The sequence below is a fragment of the Corythoichthys intestinalis genome, chromosome 2, assembly GCF_030265065.1.
Source record: "Corythoichthys intestinalis isolate RoL2023-P3 chromosome 2, ASM3026506v1, whole genome shotgun sequence".
In the NCBI taxonomy this organism is placed as follows: Eukaryota; Metazoa; Chordata; class Actinopteri; order Syngnathiformes; family Syngnathidae; genus Corythoichthys; species Corythoichthys intestinalis.
Genome location: NC_080396.1, coordinates 68,786,336 through 68,806,277, shown reverse-complemented (window position 1 = coordinate 68,806,277; position 19,942 = coordinate 68,786,336). Strand labels below are relative to the sequence as shown.

The 19,942-nt window shown below is 37.7% G+C and overlaps 1 protein-coding gene across 1 annotated transcript; it reads right to left on the bottom strand.

Annotated features, from left to right (window-relative positions):
* Positions 1 to 11: 11 nt before the first annotated feature.
* LOC130904429 (zona pellucida sperm-binding protein 3 receptor-like) lies at positions 12 to 19,902 on the bottom strand. Its single transcript, XM_057817180.1, has 11 exons — positions 19,765 to 19,902; positions 19,475 to 19,672; positions 12,383 to 12,482; positions 12,223 to 12,296; positions 7,345 to 7,551; positions 7,045 to 7,236; positions 914 to 1,010; positions 778 to 851; positions 527 to 703; positions 243 to 428; positions 12 to 148 (listed from the first exon to the last, which is right to left on the bottom strand). Exons 1-11 carry the CDS (start codon positions 19,817 to 19,819, stop codon positions 111 to 113), a joined length of 1,398 nt encoding a protein of 465 aa, XP_057673163.1. The 5' UTR covers positions 19,820 to 19,902; the 3' UTR covers positions 12 to 110.
* Positions 19,903 to 19,942: the final 40 nt, after the last annotated feature.

The window sequence follows — 19,942 nt, the reverse complement described above, 5'->3', positions numbered from 1 at the left end:
TTTAAAAACATGTTTAATATGTGTAAAGCTGTTATAACCTGGCAGAGAAGGTCATTTTTCATCCTCTGTTTGCTCTTGTTATGCTGGACTGACTCATATAGCATCACATATCAGACAGCATTTCCGCTCTGCCGTTTAGTGCGCCATGCTAAAAAAAAGAGTAAGGAAAGCAGTAAATGTGTTAATAAAAGTAATGACGATAATAATCTTGTAATAGATTTTCATGAGAGTTGTTGACGTACATGCACGTCTACATTTGGGAAGGCTGGGAATCCACTGACTGTCGTCACCGCAGGTGACTGTGCTGGCACCGACCAGCGTGTAACCGTGACGACAACTGATGGTGATTGCGTCCCGGTGTTGATAAAGTCTGGCGTGAGCTCGCGTCCAGGAGGCGTTGGGCACTTTTGGAGATGGACATGTGATTTCTGTGGACAAACTACAACTATTAATCACTTATTCATGGCAAATTGTAAATAAATTTGTGTAAAGATGACTGCGGTGCTCCAGTATTTGTGTTTCAGACCTTTACATGTAGGAGGTGTGCTCCATGTGCCGTCCTCTGTGCACCAAATGGCATTGTTCCCCTGGACGGTCCCCACGTGACACTCGTACACAATTACACTCATGTACTTGTACGGAGCCTCTTCTCTGCCATTTGGTACTGCGTTGGCCACCTCAGGAGGTTCTTCACATTCCACAACTGTAAACAGAGAGAACACCAAGTATGCGCCACTGAAAGGTATAAAGCATGATGACAATTTTTTATGGCTGCACCTTGACAAACGGGAGCATGACCATCCCAGCCAAAACTCCTACAAGTCCTGGTTGGACGACCAACAAGATGAAACCTGGTGTAAGAGCAGCAGAATTACAGCACATGAGACGCACTTGAGTTCTTTGAGCGTCTTACCCTTCGTTGCACTGAGCTGTGGCAGTGTCTCCAAACTCTACGCCAGTATACATGAAGCGTCCATTTCGAATCTCCCCAGCAGAGCCACACAGCTTTCCTTTACAGAATGGAAAGAGAAAAGTGTTATAGTGGCTTTAAACTGTTAGCATCGTGCATCCTTGCGTATACCGTATTACTGTATGTTACAGTCATGGGTAACACTTAACAATATGGGTCCCTTAATTAACACTGTTTAATGCATTTTTAGACAATAGCTAATGTTTAAGTAAAATTACAATAATTCATATAATTGCTTATCTAACATTTAATAATACATTAATTAACATGAGTTAATGCATTACTTAATGCATAACCAGACAGTAACTAATGGTTTCGTAAAATTAAAAAAAATATATATGCCTATATAGGGTTAAGGTTTTGGGTTTAGGGTTTGGGTTCGTTAACTTAGCATTTATAATTTTTTAGTTAAGGGACACATGAGCTACACTTCACAATAAGGGTCCAAAAAGCATTCAGTAATGGTTAATAAAGGTTAAGGAGGAGGGGGGACTTAAGCATTTATATAATTTCTTAGTTAAGGGACACATGTGCTACACTTTACAATAAAGGTACAAAAACATTCAGTAATGGTTACAGTAATTAAGGTTAAGTAATACTTATGAGGTACGTTCACGTGAAATAATACCATACTTAAGGTTAGGTTAGCAGCACCCAAGGACTCACAGAGAAATGTTTTTCATTTTAAAATAACAATCACTTACTAGTACCAGTATACATTAATAACTGTTTATTAATGCACTAATGTATATGTGAATTAATGTTAAGTAATGTATTATATTTATTATATATTATAACCAGGGGTGCACATAAGTGGTCCGCATGGGCGCATGCGTACTGGACGTAGACAAACGCGCTGGCCCTCAACGGCTTCCATACGCTTTTGCGTACCGATGGCTGACCACTGTATTTGAGGCGGACACGAGAAAATCACTTCTCAAAATGTCAAAGAGGCAGGCCCCACTGAGTAATTATTTCCGTGTTCCCCCAACCCCATCAAAAGACAGACAGACGACAGAGACGTCACCGGAGCTACCGGAAAAAAGGACTTTTGCTGAAAAGTGGCTGCAGGAGGTACCGTGGCTAGAAGCAAATGATTCTCTCACAGAAATGTGGTGCAACATTTGCCGTGAGAATCCCAATGTTGTTAATGAGAGCAGCGCATTTTATGTAGGGTCAAAGAATTTTAGCCATCCAAACTTTGAAAAGCGCGAAAAAAACAGAGCATGTGGCAATTAAGCAAACTCGATGTCAGACAGGACCCCACTCGCCCTATGGACAAGTAGTGAAAAAAGTTATTGAAGAACAGCGCCATGCACTGACAAACGTGTTTTTGCTCGCATTTCACAAGCTAAACATGCACGTTCAATGAGCTCTTATGAGGAGAACATCCCACTTTTACAAAGGCTTGGAGTTAATGTGGGAGCCGCATATGAATGCCCTTTATTTTGAATTAGTGCTTTTATGTTTATTTCTTTACATTTCACTTAAAGGCTTAGAGTTAATGTGGGAGCCGCATACGAATGCCCTTTATTTTGAATTAGTGCTTTTATGTTTATTTCTTTACATTTCACTTCAAAGTAATGGCAATTTTGTTGTGCCAGTTGATGTTAATCAAGCGTTAATTGTTTATATAAGTAATTAAAGGTAATTGGCTCTAAGTAAAGCTTATTATAATTTTATCGCATCAGGCATCAGCTCAATGAGGACCAAGTCACATCTCCAGGTCCTCCTCTGACAACCTGGGCAAAAAAAATATGTGCACCCCTGATAATAACCTAACCTTAAGTATGGTATTATTTCACGTGAACGTACCTCATAAGTATTACTTAACCTTAATGAACCATTACTGAATGTTTTTTGGACCCTTATTGTAAAGTGTAGCACACGTATCCCTTAACTAAGAAATTATAAATGCTTAAGTTCACCCCTCTTAACCTTTATTAACCATTACTGAATGCTTTTTGGACCCTTATTGTAAAGTGTAGCACATGTGTACCTTACCTAAGAAATTATAAATGCTTAAGTTGACAAACCCTAAACCCTAACCCTATATAGGTCCTAATGCGTTAACTCATATTAATTAATCTAGTAATAAATTCTAGATACAATTATATTAATTATTGTAATGTTACTTAAACATTAGTTATTCTCTTACAATGCATTAACTAATGCATTAACTCATGTTAATGAATATATTAATGAATGTTAGATAAGGGATTAAATGAATTATTGTCATGTTACCTAAACATGATTTATTGTCTAAAAATGCATTAACTAATGTTAATTAAGGGACCCTTATTATAAAGTGTTACCCAGTCATGTGATGTATTTTGTCAACTACGCTGACAATAGAATATTTAGAAATTTGACACCACCCTGTTAAAATACAACGTGATTTTAATGTCAGCATTTTTTATTCTCCTCTAGATGGTGCATAGCAAAACTTACCACTTCCAACCACATTTTTTAAGCATTACATGCGAACGCAGAGTTTGAAGGGGAGCAGGCAGGGCAGTGAACCCCTGGTTGCCAAAAAATGTAATTTCATGTAATTGATTTTCAGTCAGTGATCCCTCGTTACTTCGCACTTCAAACTTCGTTCCATCACTCTAACGCGGATTTTTTTTCAATTAAAAGATATTCATATTAGCTGTTCCGAACCGATTGCATAGTCTCACTCTACCTCCCTCCCTCACTCCCACTCCCTGCTCTTTGTTGCTGAGGCAGTGCACTGGAGTTGCTTATTAAAGTTAACGATGATTGACAGACGTTTAATATTTGATCTTGCCACACATGCCTGGAACCCCAAGCTTCAAAACGCCACATATGTCAATTATTGTTTAACTTGTTAAACATTGTATGTAAGTGAGCAGCTGGAGCGAATTTGAGTGAACTCACTGATTGAAACATTTTATAATGACAATCATTGTTATATTTTATTCTTGTTTAAAATAATATATATACATGGCGGAAAACACAGACAAGGCTGAAAAAGCAGTTTCTGCTTTTGCACCCCTCTTTAAAATAAACTGCTGTATTTGAAGTCAAAAGCACTTTTGTGTTTGATAGAACGATATGTCTATAGGCTGCCATAGCAGTTTCATGACGTATTAAGCCCCCAAACTATTTTTAATTTGTCCGTTTTACCCTGGTGACCCCCGTTTACAGACACCGCGCAACCACTTTTGTTTCAATTTAGCAAAAAAAAAGAAGGTAAGTAATTACTAGTATATTTATTATTTAAAATGTCTACCATTTTTAGCTTAGAATCATTAATTGATGGCTAATATTTACTTTAAAAAAAAGTTTTGTAAAATTATTCACTCACGTATTTTAAACTTTTAAACAAATTACGTCACAATGAAAAAAAGTGTAAATAAGTAACAGATATCTACCTCATAACTATCGCTTAATTGTATTTTTTTTGTTACTGTCACATTTTCGCCAATATTTTTAATGATAATAATCGATTTAAACAAAGAAAAATTGAAAAACAATGTTTAAAAGGGTAAATATTTGAAAAAGAAAAGCTCGAACACTCCTTGATGTCTGTGATTTCTGCATTGCGACCCTTGTTATATTAGCATTTTTCACTTATAAAATCCCCAAAATTCCAGTTGTGGCCCACTGGATACTTTAATAATGATAAATGGAACAACTTCAAGGTTTTCCAATTAGCATTCTGTGAAAAATAAGAGAACAACGTCAACTAAAGTTATGGGGAAAAGTGCCTATATTATACCACAACAATTTTTGTTGAAATCAAAATAGTGCAAACATCAGTTTTTTTGGATCAAGTGCAAATGTAAAGTACCAATATGGCACAACCATATCACATATCAAAATACCAACAAAGGCACACAGTGAATGAGGTACAGTACACTGAATGAAGTACGTAATGAGTTTAAAATTCATTATTATCATTATTATTTATTGTTCATTTAATCTTTTAACCATGAATGCAAAACTGCTGTACTAAGCTGTGACCTGCACTTGTACAAAGGCAGAAGGCTTCTAGATTCAAGGCAACATGCATATTGGCCCAAAACCTATAATGAAAAAGCGATGTCGTAATTATGCGATATCATTTTAAAATGTGTTAATCAGCTAATATTATCAGGTAGCTACCCGATAATATTAGACAACTCTAATGAATAATGGGGGGAAAAAAATAATTTAACAGTCAAGTACTTAATTTTTAAAGCCTCAAACATTTAGTTTCATGCTTTTTAAGGCCTGAATTTTGACAAAATCATTTAATGCTTTTTAATGAACCACATAAACGTTGTATATACAGTATACGTGTATGTTGCAAGTTAATTCTATTGCTGACATTGCATTTCGGGGTCATCAACATGTTTTGCCCCCACTCCAACAAAAGTCAAACGCTATGATTACATGCATGCATTTACTAATGAGCATATCTGGTGAATATGATGTACTAGTATATTAATGTTTTGTTATGTTAATATTGATAATTTAGGTAATGTACTGTACATGTGGCACCATTATGTGGTGGACGTCTATTTCTGGTAATGTTTTTTTTTTTTTTTTTTTTTTTTTAACTCATTATATGCCATTGGCGATGATAGACATCCAATTCATTCAAACTGGCTATGAATGCCTCTCCTAGATTGAACGTCAATCACCGTCAATGGCAGCCAATTAATTAATATAAATGTTCTTCTTTTAATACCTACCAGAATACATAGTCTGTGATTGCTATCCATACAATGGGGCTGGCACTGAATTTGTTAATTTTGTTGCGAAACTATGTCAAAGTAGATACCACCTCTATTATGAATTTTTTATTTATTTTATTTTATTTTTTTAATTAAAAGTATTTATCCCCTGCCCAGAGGCGTCGCGTCCCATTAGGCAAACCAGGCAATTGCCTAGAGCCCCCAGCCAGCAGGGGCCCCCAGAGGGCCAACAGATTTAGCGCACGCAGCTTTACTGCACTGTCGCAGCGACAAGTGTAGGGAATGTTTTAATAGCATGGAATCATTTGGCAGAATATCTAACGATTCTCTTATCAATCCCAATCAGTACTAACCACGTCATGTACGTAGATTATACATGTTTAAGAAAGTCCAATCAGCTATTAATACCACATGATTGTTTAAAGAGTGACTCACCAAGTACTCTCTGGAAAGTCCTTGCTGAGTCTTTTTACGTTGATTTTCACAGGCCACCTCATTACTAATCTGACTATTTAAAGAAATGGTGATTTTTCCCAAAAAAGTCTATTAATGGGTCTATCGTATTCCTCGTCGAATATAAGAAAAATATAACATATATGCATCTAAAATAATCCTAAACGATTTTATTAGCAATTTTAATACTCCTTTTAGCAAGGTTCCTTGGATATGCGTACGTTCCCATAGCAACCAGTCCGGTTATTGTCCTACGTCACAAGCGCTGCGTATTCTAGGACGGCCACCTGTTAAAATGTGTGCGTCCATGAACGAATGTAAGGAATTTAACGAATGTAATGTAATGCGCTTTTTTTATTTAATAACTCTGTCATTTTGTTATTTAGCTTTTAGATTGGATTTTATTTTAACAGCATTATACTGCACTTTATGTCGACACCTTAGAAAAAAGTTGGGTTCCACTTTTGCACTGAATATAGAGAAAATGTTTTAGTTATTAGTTATGTTATTGATCTTTTCTTTGTTGCTGTTACAGGATTACATTTGTACATTTTCTGATGTGCCTTTTACAAGAAAACTTTATGTATACATTTTCATCTGCGATTTTTTTCAGAAGGTGTCAGTGTCCTCCAGGGCAGCTGTGGTTACAATAGAAGCTTACATCCACTGAGTGTGGAGTGAAAGAATAATGCAATGGGGGGGCACTTTGAGTGTCCTAAAAAGCACTTTATGAGAGCGAGGCGTTATTAGACTTATATTAAATATGCTATTGCTCCAAGTCCAACTGTCCCCCTCACTTGCACACACTCGAAGGGCCCCATGTTGCATGTTGCCTGGGGCCCCCGGGGACCCTTGCTACACCTCTGCCCCTGCCCACTACATTCACTAGTGATGAAACATAAGAATTGACCTCACGTTCACACTTGAGCAGAAGCGGTGTCCATTGTCCACTGTTACACCGCCGGTATCTGCTGCCACCTACTGGGCTGTAGCCGACGTCACAAGTGTAGCGGACTCGCTCTCCAGGGCCAAAAATCGTTTTGGTGATGAACTCTTCGGCGAGGTTGGCGTGAGTCTCATACAAAGTTGCTGGAACGCTACAGCCACCTGCATAGTAGAATATTCTCTTAGGAGTGGGAGTACAAGGATATTTCATCATGCTTCTGTTTCTAAGTTTTCTAAATTGGAACCATGATTAAACAAAATTTTTGTTACCTTGACGAGCAGGTGAAGTCTGACAGTAAGGGAGTTTGGGCTCCCAGCGGCCCGAGGGGCCGCAGGTGACCTGCTGAGGGCCAACTAGCAGGAAATTTGGAATGCAGGTAATTGTCACCTTCTCTCCTGCCTGGTGTATTGAAACATCTTCCTCACTAATCCTCACTGAGTTGGCCACTTCTGGAGTGGAGCAGGTGGTACCAGCCTCTGCACAAATTAAACGTAAAATGTACTTGTCAATGGAATACTTCACTTATTTATTGTCTAATTCATTTTTTGCCATTTTTGGACTATGAGGCGCACCTGACTATAAGCCGCGCCTACCAAATTTTACGAAAAAACAAAAAACAACATCCATTCATACATGACTATAAATCAAAGGGATATTCACACATGCTTTATTTGTCATCACAAGTGCAACGGAATTTCATTCGAAGTCTGTACAGTTCCAGGTGGGGAAAAGGTGGAGTGTGGAGGGCATAAGCGGATTTTAAGGGAGGGCTAGGGGGGCCTGCCCGGTGGCGGAAAAGTATCATTGCATGAAATTGACTTTCCTATATATATAAAAGTTGTAAAGCAATAAAACTGCAACAAAAATGAATGAAATGAACAAAAAAATATCTATTTTTATAATGTGTCAAAATTATTTTTTGAACAGATCATATGACTAGCACCTTAGACGGTCATTTGCTTTGCATATAATTTCCCCCCCCAAAAAAATAGGGGAGGGCAATTTTATTTTTCAAAGGATTTTTTTCTTTGATTGAAAGTTTTTTTTTCTTTTTTTTTTCTTTTTTTTTTTTTTTTTGATTGAAGCAACTTTTTGGGGGGATTGAATGATTTAGACACAAATGTCAAACCCATAATATGGCCCAAACACAAAAAGGATTGCTTCAATCAAATAAAACGTTTTCAATGAAAAATTAAGTGTTCAAATGCAAAATTTTCAAACTCAAATATTTTTTCGCATTCAAGAACGTTTTCTATGATTGAATTTTTTTCTTTTTTTGATTGAAGTGATTTTTCTTTTCGAAAATATATATTTTTTGATAGAATAATAAAGACAAAAACGTCCAAGCCAAAATGTGGGCCAAACACAAATCAATATTACTTCAATCAAAAAAAAAAAAAAAAAATTCTACCAAAGAAAAATAGCTTTCAATTGCATTTTTAGTTTCAAATTTATATTTGCATTCAAATACATTTTTTGAAATTGAAAATATATATTTTTATTGAAGAAACTTTTTTTTTTTTGATTGAATAACAAAGACACAAATCTACAGCCATATGTTGATGTTTGACTGGGGTATCTACATTGGCTTGACACCGGCGGGCGTACCATATTCAATGGTTGATGATCTTGGCGAAAAGTATTGCCTATGAAGCCTGATTTAGTATTTCCCCTCAAGAATGATGGGAAACAAAAAACGCTCATTGTCAACTTATTATTATAAATATTCTTGTAAGTTAATTTTATTGCTGACACTACGTTTCGGGGTCTTCATCGTGTTGTGCCCTCCCTGCCCCAAAAGTCAAACTCCGCCTATGGTGGAGGGGCTCTGAGGAGCAACCCTGCACTCGCTCCAGGAGATAGGGCTGCCAAGGCCAAAGATGATGATGTTTATTTGCAGTGTGGAGGTTGTCTGCATTCATGTCCAATCCGCCTTGTCCGGACAAATCTCAGACCAGGCTGCCCACTCTTTCAAGTTCCTCATTCCTCTGACGGAGTAGGTCAAGCACCACATCCAGCTTGCGGTTAACCCCACCAACTTGGTCATCCACCAGATCCAGCTTGCGGTGGATCTCTCTGGCCTGGATGCTTACAACCTTGGTCAAGTACTCCATCCAGTATGGCAGCTTATACAATTCAGGGTGCCCCGCCAACGCCTTTCGGAAATAGCGGTAGGATTCCTTCAACTCCAATCAGCCTGAATCCCACCACCATAAATCCAATCTCATCGGAAAGGCATCTTCAGCATCATTGACGCACAAAAATCGATTGGCATATGATGTTCCATTTGTTCCCATAATCCATTGTGTACCCAACCGGAAGACTGCCGTCAGGGCAAGAAGGCTCATCTTCACCTGCTTGTCATTTTGAGAAAATTTGGTCATGTGCACTGAAAGACCATGTTATTAATTCCATAATTTTTGGTATGAAGAGAAATATTGAGGCTCAATAGACAAAAATAGAACCCAGACAATGTGTGGATGGGGCAATAGATAGAAGAAGAAAAGCAAAACCGGCCACCTTTGTTGGAAGGTCAAGCAGAAAGCACCTCATTAGCTTGTAGAAATCAAGATATAAGCTGCACATGACAATAAGCTCCAAAGGAAAAAAGTAGCGGCTTATAGTCCAAAGGTTACGGTATTTATTGGTGCATTATAAGTGCATTAATGCAAAAGAAAGCTATCTGTAATCTGATCCTGTAAACCTAGAGAACCTAAGGGCAAGGTCAAAGCCGTTAAAAAAACGCAACAAAAATTCTAGATGTAATTTCCAGATAAACAAAAATAATTCCATTCCAACTGCACATTCCATAACTTCAACTATGATTACAGTGGTACCTCTACTTAAGAACGTCTCTACATTTTCAGGTTAAGACATCCCTAAATGGGAAAATATTGCCTCTTGTTAAGAATGAAATTTCGGGATATGAAAGGCAAAAACACAGTACGGCTGGTACTCACAGCTCCCAGAGTTGACTGAATGTAACATACATAGCTGCTCTGCATTTGGCCATTGCCTATCATTCCTGGCATCCAATTGGCTAAGAGGGACCTTTACTGTATGTGTATGTGTGTATCCCAGCATCCTCTTCATTCACCCCTCATCTTCCGACAGCTTTACATGAGAGTTAACTCTGATTCTTTACTCTATTCTTGCTTTTTTACGTTATGCACAACTTCAATTGTATGTTTATTTTGCAATAATCTAATCGTAACATGCATTTGTTACATGTTTTAATGCATTTTCATGCATTATAGAATATTTATGTCAGAATTTTTTTTACATGGAAAACGCGTCTTTACTTACAGAATTTTCAAGTGAAGAAACTATTTGCAGAACCAATTAATTTGGTAAGTAGAGGTACCACTGTATTTGCTTAAGAATTTGTGCCAGTGCCAGCCCTCAGCATAGGCTAGCTCACGAAATTGTGACCTGGTGCCCTGAACCTCTTGTTGCTCTTGTTTTGTTCCTATTGTGCTCTTGTTGCGAGTGAAAGGTGTTGGAAGGGATTTCTCATCATCTCACTGTGTTAGCGGCTAGCGCTATTGATAAATGAATGTCTCACTTCTGTTGCTGTCAATACAACATTTCAGACTTTTAATTTGAAAAGCTCAGGTGCTGACGAAAGGAGGTGGAGGAAAAAGGTGCACCTTAAATGGGACTTTAATGCTCGGGGCGGATTCTTCAATCATTTGTTTCAGGTGAACCATAAACAATGACGGACGTACAACCTTTATGTGTTTGAAAATACATTACATTATATGAATTTTATGCAACATTTAAAAATATATATGGCGGATAACACTCAGGTGACTTGAAGTTCCACTTTAAGACCCGCAATTTGGCCAACTTTCAAAATTCTCCGATATGCATGTGTGATACATCATTGGAAAGCTTAAAATCTCAATTTTCTGGGGGAAGAAAAAATTTGAACAGGAGGGCATTGGGAAAAAAAAAAAATAGACCACAAAACCCTATCTGGACGTGAGAGCACGCGAGAGCAGAATTAAAGACGCCATGACTTTAACGAGATATTAATGCGTACTTACCTTGTTTCAATCCAAAAACTCCATGTAGAATGTATCACTGAGTGTCATGACACAGCTGTGAATGGCCACAGCTGGATTTTTGGGGGATTTTATGGGTGAAACACAGTAATATAACAAGGGTCGCGATGCAGAAATTGCAGACATCAAGGAATGGTCGAGATTTTCTTTTTCATATATTTACCCTTTTAAAAGTTTTTTTTTTTTTTTAATTTTCTTTGTCTGGATTGATTATTTATCATCTAATGCATCAGAGAAAATGCAACAGTAACAAAACAAAAACAAAAAAAATACAATTAAGCAATAGTTATAAGGTAGATATCCGTGACTTTTTTACAGACACCATGTTTTTCATTGTGATGTAATTTGTTTAAAAGTTTAAAATATGCGAGTGAAACTTTCTTAAAAGTTTTTTTTTTTTTTTTTAACGAAATATTAGACATCAATTAATGATTCTAAGCTAAAAATGACAGACATTTTGAATTATAAATATAATTAATTACCTTCGTTTTATTGCTGGGTTGAAACAAAAATGGTTGCGCGACATCTGTAAACAGGGGTTTCCAGGGTAAAACGGACAAATTAAAAATAGTTCGGGGGCTTAATGCGCTATGAATCTGCTATGGCAGCATAAAGACATTTTGTTCTATCAAACAAAACTGTTGTTTTGGCTTAAAATACAGCAGTTTATTTTAAAGAGGGGTGCAAGAGCAGAGACTGCTTTTTCAATCTTGTCTGTGTTTTCTGCCATATATTGTCATTTTGGGGGGAGCTCCTAGCTACACTTTCGGCTAGGTCACCTAGTCACCACTGGCCTACCCTGCTTTGTGCAGTGTCAAGGTCAGTTTAGAACAGATTGTTCTTGTTTTGTTTCGAAAAGCTGAGGGACAGTATGAGTATGCTGCTGCTCAGTTCAGTGGTAGAGCAATTAGATACAAGTCTGTCCACTCTGTCTGTATGTTTATTTCTTTTGTTTTCTTTATTTTCAAACAAATAGCAGTTTCAGTTGGCGCTATTCATATATGGCATAAAAGATTGGGGAGAGAGAAATAAATCCTTGTAAAATACATCAAAACAAAATGTATTAAGATAGAGTGTTACCTTCACATGTAGGGAATCCACCAGTCCAACCAGCCTTCTTACAAGTCATGTACTTAGGTCCTTTTAAAATGTAACTGATCAAAAAGGGAAATCAACATACACATTATTTATTCTTTCGAGCACATTCATCATCTTTAAAAATGTTTACGATCAGTTTTACCCATCATTGCATATAGCGTAGACTCTTTCCCCAATGACAGCAAGCCCTTCATAGTGAAACCTTCCATTTGTCAAATCACCAGCATTACCACATGATTTCTCTATTGCAAACGGGCAGAGTAAATTTGTTATCAAAATTGTAATTCACCGTTATATATTTTTTTCAGAAAAAAAAATTCAGATCTCAGAAACGGGAAGAAAGCCACCCAAACAAATTATAGACTCTAAACAGAAAGGTGACAGCCAAGATTCAAACACAGAATCTCGGAAATGTAAAATTGCCATGCTAACCGGACAGATTTGTAAAGGGTTTGTACTGTATATGCATTTTACTTTACAATGAAGCCATAATACCAGATTTAACAAAAGAAATGGGTATGTACATGATGATAATAAAATTTAATATTTTGTAAGTGGTTATTTTTTCAAATTAAAGGGAAAGACAACACTTAAAGACAACATACTGTATATGCTTATGTAAAAGACAATTGCTCAAAGTATTTAAGTATTCAAATGGAAAATTTCTCGGACGATATATGGGAATATGTTGAAACACAAAATGACATGGTTGACGAATACAGCCATTTTGTGACGTCAGTTATACCCATACACATGCATACTGACAAGATTCAAACAGCATCATGGAATTGTGGGTATTAAGTATTAACCCTTTCAGGGCCAGTGGTCACTAATGGACAGCTATTCAAAAGTTGGCGCTTAAGACCTTTAAGCCTTCATAGAGCAAGTGACTATTTTTGGTCATTAATAAAAAATATAATCAATTGTTATTATATTATTTTAAAACTGTAATAATCATCATTTATTCATTTTCACAAGGGTGCTGGAGCCTATCCCAGCTAACTATGAGCAGTAGACCTGAATCGGTTGCCGGCAAATTGGAGGGCAAATGGACACGAAAACAACCATTCATGCATACTTAGGGACAATTGAGAGTGTTTAATCAGCCTACCAATCATGCTTTAGGATGTGGGAGGAAACTGGAGTCCCCGAAGAAAACCCTCTCAGGCACGGGAAGAACAAGCAAACTCCACACAAGGATGGATAGAGCCCGGAATTGAATCCTTGATCTCAGAACTGTTAGGCGGACGTGCTAACCACTTGTCCACCCTGCTGCACTATTATGCCCATCAGTTGTTTTATTTTTTTTTTTAATGTTTTGTACAATTTATATACATTTATAAATTAATACAATGTTCATGAAAACTAAATTAATGAGTTTAAAAGGAATAAAAACAAAAATGCACACGAGTTATGGCCCCAAGTAATACTCTAAACAGTGGTTCTTGTATTTTCTGAAACTGGGGCCAGGAAGGGGCCAAGTGTCACTGCTGTTCTTGTTCAGCGTTTGTTTTGTTCAACAAGGCAATACGCAGATTTTTCTGCACATGGCGGTAAAAATATCACCATGAACCAGGAACGTTTGTAATGATTTAACCATATTGTGTGCAAGTAAGGATATAGTTCATGAAACAATCATTTTAACACCTTTTTGAAAAGCCATTTTAAAAACAAAAAGCAACATTAATATTAGCCATACTGTAGAAACAACATTATCTCATTCTCTCTCACTTCAGGAGAGAAGGAGTCGCCGATTGCTATGCTTTGTGCTAAAATGGGAACATGGGCACTTCAGGGGCCATTGAAATTCAAGGAGGGGCCAGTGTCCCTGTGGCCCCAGCTCTAAAACCGCCACTGACTCTAAAACTGTTTTTTTTTTTTCCCATACATGTATGTACGTATATATAACAGGGCAAAAGTTTGGACACACCTCATTCAATGCAACACAAATAAAGGTCACAACCCTAATGATAAAGCAATAAATTCCTCTGATCAGCCCTGAAAAGGCATACCTGTGAAGTCAAAAACCATTTTAGGTGACTCTTTCATGTAACTCATCAAGAGAATGGCATGACTGTGCAAAAAAGTCATCAGAGCAAAGGGTGGTGGCTACTTTTAAGATACAACAATAATCAAGGGCGTAGGTTTGGTCTCAACATTGGTAGGGACGATATGACAGCATGTACACTTTTTGCTCGGAACTGGACATTAATAAGACCAAACAGATTGGGTGAACGGGGGTCAGGGCTACATTTCTCACGAATATTAACCTAATTAATTGCTAGGCTAAATAATCAATGCAAAATAAATCCGTATTGACTTACACTTTCATATACAGTGGGGTTCTCCCACTTTAAAATATTAGAGAGGCCTGTAATTGTCAACATGGGTAAACCTCAACCATGAGAGACAGGATGTGGAACCCCCGCCAGAAAATCACAATGTTTGAATTTTAAAGAATGTATTTGCAAATCATGGTGGAAAATAAGTATTTGGTCAATACCAAAAGTTCATCTCAATACTTTGTTATGTACCCTTTGTTGTCAATAACGGAGGCCAAATGTTTTCTGTAACTCTTCACAAGCTTTTCCCACACTGTTGCTGGTATTTTGGCCCATTCCTCCATACAGATCTCCTCTAGAGCAGTGATGTTTTGGGGCTGTCGTTGGGCAACACGGACTTAACTCCCTCCACAGACTTTCTATGGGGTTGAGATCTGGAGACTGGCTAGGCCACTCCAGGACCCTGAAATGCTTCTTACGAAGCCACTCTTTTGTTGCCCTGGCTGTGTATTAGGGATCATTGACATGCTGAAAGATCCAGCCACGCCTCATCTTCAATACCTTTGCAGATGGAAGGAGATTTTCACTCAAAATCTCTCGATACATGGCCCCATACATTCCTCCCTTTACACAGGTCCGTCGTCCTGGTCCCTTTGCAGAAAAACAGCCCCAAAGCATGATGTTTCCACCCCCATGCTTCACAGTGGGTATGGTGTTCTTCGTATGCAATTCAGTATTCTTTCTCCTCCAAACACGAGAACCTGTGTTTCTACTAAAAAGTTCTATTTTGGTTTCATCTGACCATAACACATTCTCCCAGTCCTCTTCTGGATCATCCAAATGCTCTCTAGCAAACCGCAAACGGGCCTGGACGGGGCGGGACACGTCTGGAATTGAAGGATTTGAGTCCCTGGCGGCGCATTGTGTTACTAATAGTAGCCTTTGTTACTGTGGTCCCAGCTCTCTATCGGTCATTCACTAAGTCCCCCCATGTGGTTCTGGGATTTTTGCTCACCGATCTTGTTGTCATTTTGACGCCACGGGGTGATATCTTGCATGGAGCCCTAGATCAAGGGAGATTATCAGTGGTATGTCTTCTATTTTCTAATAATTGCTCCCACAGTTGATTTTTTTACACCAAGCGTTTTACCTATTGCAGATTCAGTCTTACAATTTTCAACAATTTTGTCTCTGGTGGCCTTCGACAGCTCTTTGGTCTTGGCCATAGTGGAGTTTGGAGTGTGACTGACTGAGTTTGTGGACAGGTGTCTTTTATACCGATAATGAGTTAAAACAGATGCCATTAATACAGGTAGCGAGAGGAGCCTCGTTAGACCTCGTTAGAAGAAGTTAGACCTCTTTGACAGCCAGAAATCTTGCTTGTTTGTAGGCGACCAAATACTTATTTTCTCTCTAATTTGGAAATAAATTCTTTAAAAAATTAAACAATGTGATTTTCTGTTTTTCTACATTCTGTCTCTTATGGTTGAGGTTTACCCACGTTGACAAATACAGGCCTCTCTAATATTTTCAATTAGGAGAACTTGTACAATTGGTAGTTGACGAAATACTTACTTGCCCCACTGTATATTGGTTCAGTTGATACACCGTTCGATTCAAACCTTTGTTTTCAAAAAGTACAAAAGAAAGGTTTTTGAAAACTTCCAGAATAAATGTCTGGATTTTATTAGCAAATTTAAATTGCAATATTTGAACATAAATTACATTAACACACAATAAATACAAACTTGTTAATAATCTTTTAACTATCCAGGATTGAAAAAACAACATTTTTCTTAAGACCACTGAACACTATCTGTCTAAATCAATACATGAAATATAACTGAAAAAACTTTTTGGTCAGAGAATAACAAAAATAAATAAAAATTGAGTTTTTTCAGGTAAAACACCACTGCTTTTGACGTCCTTATACATTATTTACAGTGGCTGCTGCTGGCCGGAAAGAATATCTAATACCCCTCCTCTTCGAAGGGGACGGAGGAGGCGGCACGATGTCGACGACACGTTGTCTGTGTCAGGGCTTTGTGCGTGTGATTGGGTCAAGTCATCAGCCAATCAAACGTGCGTTTAAGGGGTAAAAAAAAAATGGACCGTCACATGTACGGTACATGCAACTGTACAGAATGTCTGAACACAATGAATACAATTAACTTAATAATGGTAGGGTCAATTCTATTCCTACAACATATGGAAAGACATCTAAAAGACCTATATAACTGAAGTCATTATATAATGCAAATAAAGTTGCTTAAAAGTTGGTGGGGACAATTTGAGCATCCTGAAAAGTTGGTAATGTTATGTCGCTATAGACCCTACCCACCGACGTCACAAAATCACGTGCTCGCTGTATGGTTCCGCCCCCTTGTCCGTCATTTTGTCTCTTTACTAGCATTGATCGAGCAATTTAAAATGCATTTCATGGAAGACCCGGTGCTTTCGGATGCCGTAAACTCACTGGATGTGTTGCATAAAAGGCGTTATGTGGAAAAGCTTCGTTCTATACAGTCGCCAGATCCATATTTGATGCCCAAATCGATGTTTTTTGACCCATTGTCTTCGCCCTCTCTGCCTGACATCTGCTACGCTGATATTTACAATTATCTCGTCCACACAAAATCAGCCTATTCTCACGAAAATTTGAAAAACTTTAAGAGCTTGGAGGCTTATAAATACTTCGTTGCTGGTTGGGTGAAACAGGTCCTCGTCGACGAAAATTCGGCAGGAATCTATCTTGTGCTTGGAAAGGTGAGTTACGAAATTTTCAATTCAAAATCTTTTGTTATTGCTAACATCCACTGTCAAGTCTAATGTATTTCATGTCGTTTGTCAATGGAGTTAGGGCTTTTAATGTTTATATGGTTTAGCGATAGCACTCTCACTACATACATACGTGTATGTTGTCGGCGATTAGCCTAGCAATGATCTTAATTGTGGTTGTCAGCCCAAAACCCTCTAAATATATATTAAATGCATCTTACCAGATATAAAATGACTACTACATAATCTGTGGTAATCGTTTGGAGCCCAGTTTTCTCGTCGAATTGCAGCATCCCATCTCGCTCTCTTCTCTCCGGGTCTCTCGGAATCCGGTAGAACTTCAAGTCTCTCCGTCTTCTCCGTCTATCTTCTCTGTTATTGCAACCGACCGCCACACACGTCTTCACCATTTTGATTATTAATGTTAACGAGCAGAAAAACACGTCGTAAATAGGATGAATGTACGTAGCCGTAACAGGTTAACACTATGTGTTGACGGACAATTGGGCGGTACCATTCAGGAGAGCGGAGTTGTGACGTCACGTGGGTAGGGTCTATACCGTCCCTATGTAAACCTACAGCCTACATGTTTTTAGTTATTTCACCTTTTTGTGCTAAGTACATAATTCCACACGTGTTCATTCATAGATTTAGTACCTTTAGTGATAATTTACAATGATAAGTCATGAAAATAAAGAAAACGCATGAATGAGAAGGTGTGTCCAAACGTTTGGCCTGTACTTTATATATGGCGGAAAACACAGACAAGACTGATAAAGCAGTTTCTCCTCTTGCACCCTCTTTAAAATAAACTGCTGTATTTTAAGACAAAAGAACTGTTGTGTTTGATAAAGCAATGTCTATATGCTGCCACAGCAGATTCATGGCGCATTAAGCCCCTGAACTATTTTTAATTTGTCAGTTTTACACTGGAGACCCCCGTCTACAGACATCGCGCAACCGCTTTTGTTTCAACCCAGCCATAATAAGAAGGTAAGTAATTATACTTATTATTCGAAATGTCTGTCATTTTTAAGTTAGAATCAATAATTGAGGTCTAATATTTAGTCAAAAAAAAAACCTTCCAAAAAAAATTGTCATTTGCATATTTTAAACTTTTAAACAAATTACGTCTCAATGAAAAAAATAGTGTCTGTGAATAAGTCACGGATATCTACCACATAACTATCGCTTATTACTCTATATTGGGGGGGCGTTTAAAAGGGTAAATATATGAAAAACAAAATCTCGACCACTCCTTGATGTCTGCGATTTCTGCATCGCGACCCTTGTTATATTACCATGTTTCACCCATAATATTCCCCAAAAATCTGGGTGTGGCCATTCACAGCTGTGTCTTGACACTCAATGATACATTCTACATGGAGGTTTTGTATCAAAAAGAGGTAAGTACGCGAAAATATCTCGTCAAAATCATGGCGTCTTTAATTATGCTCTCTCATGCTCTCGCCTCCAGTTAGGGTTTCCCTGTTTAAAAAAAAATATATATATTTTTTTAAATGCCCTCCTGTTCAAAATTTTCTTCCCCTAGAAAATTGAGATTTTAAGCTTTCCAATGATGTATCACACATGCATATTGAACAATTTTGAAATTTGGCCAAATTGAGGGTCTCAGAGTGGAACTTCAAGTCAACTGAGCGTTCTCCGCCATATATAAATTATAATGACAATAAAATATATACAAAATAAAATTGATAGTCATATTATTAAATTGACAAGTTTCAGTGCTTCTTTACTGTTCATTATGTTCAGGCTTTTTATAAAGGAGAGGAGTTTGACATTGATAAAATGTCTGCCCTCTTATCTAGCGACCACTTCCTGGAAACACTGGGTTTTATTTACATTTTTCTCCAGTTTTACATATCAGAAAAGCGAAATGATATTTATTTTCGAATCATTTAACAAGATTCTCTCTTCTGGGATTTACATGATGTGTTGTCTTTCCCTTCATAAGCATTTTTTAAAAAATTGAAGCACTATTTATTTTTCTTACAGGATACTGGATTGTGTATTTCTACGATGAAAGAATACTATAAAGTACTGTAAAGCTACATCGGCGATCACTGGAATAGCCACGAGAAGGGGGGGGGGGGGGGGGGGGGTTGGGGGGGGAGAGACTTAATGGCACTGATTGAAGATTTTCACGTTCTTACTTTCGCATTTCAGTGTCAATGTGGTCCATGTTCCGTTAACGCACATCACAGAGAGGCTGCCTGTGTATGCCACCATGTCCTCGGCACACGTGTAGTAAACTTTCTCCCCGCTGTTAAACTTGCTTCGGCTGCCTAATTTGTTGTGAAGTCTGGTGGACGGGTACTGGGGAGGCGCTGGGCATCGCTTTGCAACCTCAGCTATTTTTTTAAAATAGAAAATGACGATTTATTGCTTGAAAATGATAAGAATAATGGAAAAAAATAAAAAAAATAAAAGGAACTCAACTTACCCGTGACGAGTAATAAAATGGATAAAAGGATCAAATTCCATGAGATGGTACTCATATTTGTTTTATCGCGAACAGATTCAGTCACAATATGAAGTGGAAATGGAAGGATGGTAGGATTTATAAACAATCCCACACCCAACTACCTCACACACACGCACGCACCAAACACACCCCACTC